Source organism: Rhincodon typus, unplaced genomic scaffold (assembly GCF_021869965.1).
Source record: "Rhincodon typus isolate 14 unplaced genomic scaffold, sRhiTyp1.1 hic_rhity00000299, whole genome shotgun sequence".
NCBI lineage: Eukaryota > Metazoa > Chordata > Chondrichthyes > Orectolobiformes > Rhincodontidae > Rhincodon > Rhincodon typus.
Genome location: NW_025965937.1, coordinates 57,334 through 59,677, shown reverse-complemented (window position 1 = coordinate 59,677; position 2,344 = coordinate 57,334). Strand labels below are relative to the sequence as shown.

General features: G+C 55.7%; 1 protein-coding gene across 1 annotated transcript in view; it reads right to left on the bottom strand.

The window, feature by feature from the left end:
• LOC125488309 (von Willebrand factor A domain-containing protein 5A-like) overlaps positions 1–2,139 on the bottom strand; it is a gene marked incomplete at its 3' end in the record, with an annotated part of 28,244 nt that extends 26,105 nt beyond the window's left edge. Inside the window, exons 1-2 of the mRNA XM_048621261.1 lie at positions 2,035–2,139; positions 677–806 (exon numbers count right to left, since the gene is read on the bottom strand). Of these exons, the coding sequence (XP_048477218.1) occupies positions 677–806; positions 2,035–2,139 (235 nt within the window). The remainder of the gene's footprint in view (positions 1–676; positions 807–2,034) is intronic.
• Positions 2,140–2,344: the final 205 nt, after the last annotated feature.

The window sequence follows — 2,344 nt, the reverse complement described above, 5'->3', positions numbered from 1 at the left end:
GTGTGTGTGTGTGTGTGTGTGAGAGAGAGAGAGACTGTGTGTGTGTGTGAGAGAGACTGTGTGTGTGTGAGAAAGAGAGTGCGTGTGTGAGAGAGTGTGAGTGAGTGTGTGTGAGACAGAGAGTGTGTGTGTGAGAGAGTGTGTGAGAGTGTGAGAGAGTGTGTGTGTGAGAGAGAGAGTGTGTGTGTGAGAGAGTGTGTGTGTGAGAGAGTGTGAGAGAGTGTGTGTGAGTGTGTGTGTGAGAGTGTGTGTGTGTGAGAGAGAGTGTGTGTGTGTGAGAGTGAGTGTGTGTGTGAGAGAGAGAGTGTGTGAGAGAGAGTGTGTGAGAGAGAGTGTGTGAGAGAGAGTGTGTGAGAGAGAGAGAGAGACATAGAGAGACAGATATTGTGTCTGAGAGACAGAGAGAGACTGTGTGTGTGTGTGAGAGACTCTCTCTCGCGCACGCACTCTCGCTCGCACGCACACACACACACGCACACTCTCTCTCTCTCTCACACACGCGCACACTCTCTCTCACACAGCAGCACAATATCACCAACTGCCGAGGGATGGGCAAGTCTCCTTTCGGCGGCTGTTCAGTTAGACCTAGGTCTCGGCTCATGTTCCAAGTTGGGCTTTTCGAATTCTCTGAATCCCTCCCTTTTCCCCCAGACCCCCCCAGTCGGCCAACACATGCCTGGTTGGACATCCTGAGTAGGTTCTGACTCGATCAGAACATGTAACCTCTCCTCTCTGATGGGGCTCAAGTCAACACAGACTGAGTTTGTGTAGCGAACATGGCCTGGGGTTTTATTCCGAACAATCGACTGTAAACGCAAGTATAAACTGTCAGGAAATCTCATCCAATTAGTTAAGAATCATTTCAAACCCCTGCACACACACAGAGAGGGGGGGAAGACACAAACAATAGAAGTCTAGTGTTCTGGATCGAAGGCAGCTGAGGAAACACAGTGGGAAAGCACCAGGCTGTGAGGAGTTGCGTTCTCTTGCTGAGGGCTCCTGTTCTCCGTCCTCCTTCTGTCTCTTTCCCAAGAACACGGGGCACTTACACGTCGGTTGCTGGTTAGAGACCTCAGCGTAAACTCAACAGACCACCTCCAAATAAATCTACAAATCCCTCCCCCCCCCCGCACCCACACACCCCCCCCCCAACACACACAAAGAACCACATCAGAGACTCAATATTTGGCTCTGGATGCCGAAGGCCAGGATACTATCAGCTGTCTGTCCTCAGTCTGAGTCTCTCTCTGCGCAAATGCAGATGCATCCACTCTGCTGATTATCTCAGCAGTAGAACCGCGACGACTCTCCCACAACCCCCACCCCCGAGTCCCGTTGCCCCGTCCACAGTCGGCGGCGGGGGGGGGGGGGGAATAAAAGCCCCCCCAAAACCTACAGATCCTTCTTTCAGATGCAGGGCTCTTTACTGCCCCTCCCTCAGGTCGGCGAATGAAATGCAACTTCTTCTTCCACAAAATCAGAGGCTGTTGCTAGGCTGCATTTACAACGCTGACAGATCCGGGCTTCTCGGAAGGAGAGGGCAGGGCATTCCATCGCCCGGTAACAAACCCCCACCCCGCCAACACACACACCGTTCGACTTGAGATGTAGGAACGACAAACCCGAGGTACACCCTGCAGCCAAAGACTGAATCATCCTCCCCTTCGCTCGACCAATTCCGACTCAAGTGTCATCATTTCTACGGGTTAGTCCTCGGGCCAGGAGTTAGCAGAAAAGTCAGAGTTCATTACAAGGTGACTGCGAATTGGGGCGGTTTCACACAGGAGTTTGGAATGCCCCGTTAGATTACACTCGACGGGCGCCAGAGCGATTTTGACGGCCGGGGGAGGGTCAGCGTGGACTCGATGGGCCGAACAGCCTGCTCCCACGCCGTATGATCAGGTCAACGCCGAGGCGAACCGTTAACAGCAGAGATCACGATGAGCTTGGCAAATCGACGACGGTGAGGAATTTATTCTGGGGGAATTCTCTCAACTGGGGCTGGGCACGGGGACAGCGGGCGCCACCCCTCACTCGCTGGAGGCCGCTGCCAGGGTCAGTGCCAAAGCCGTGCCGATGTCCCGCGAAAGGCCTGGACGGGAGGACAGTTCCGTACCCTTCCAGAGTCAGGGCAGCCATCGCTCATTCACCAGTCGGCAGGGCTAGGGGGCGCCGTTTCGCAGGGGAGGGGTGGGGGGAGGGTGGGGGAGGCATGGGTGGTGGTGGTGGTGGTGGGAAAGGCACACAGGATGCCCACGCACACCCCCCCGGTCCCCCAATCGCCCCTCACAGCAGCCTATTGGTGACGGGCCACGGGGGAGGGGAGTGGGGGTGGGGGGGGCGG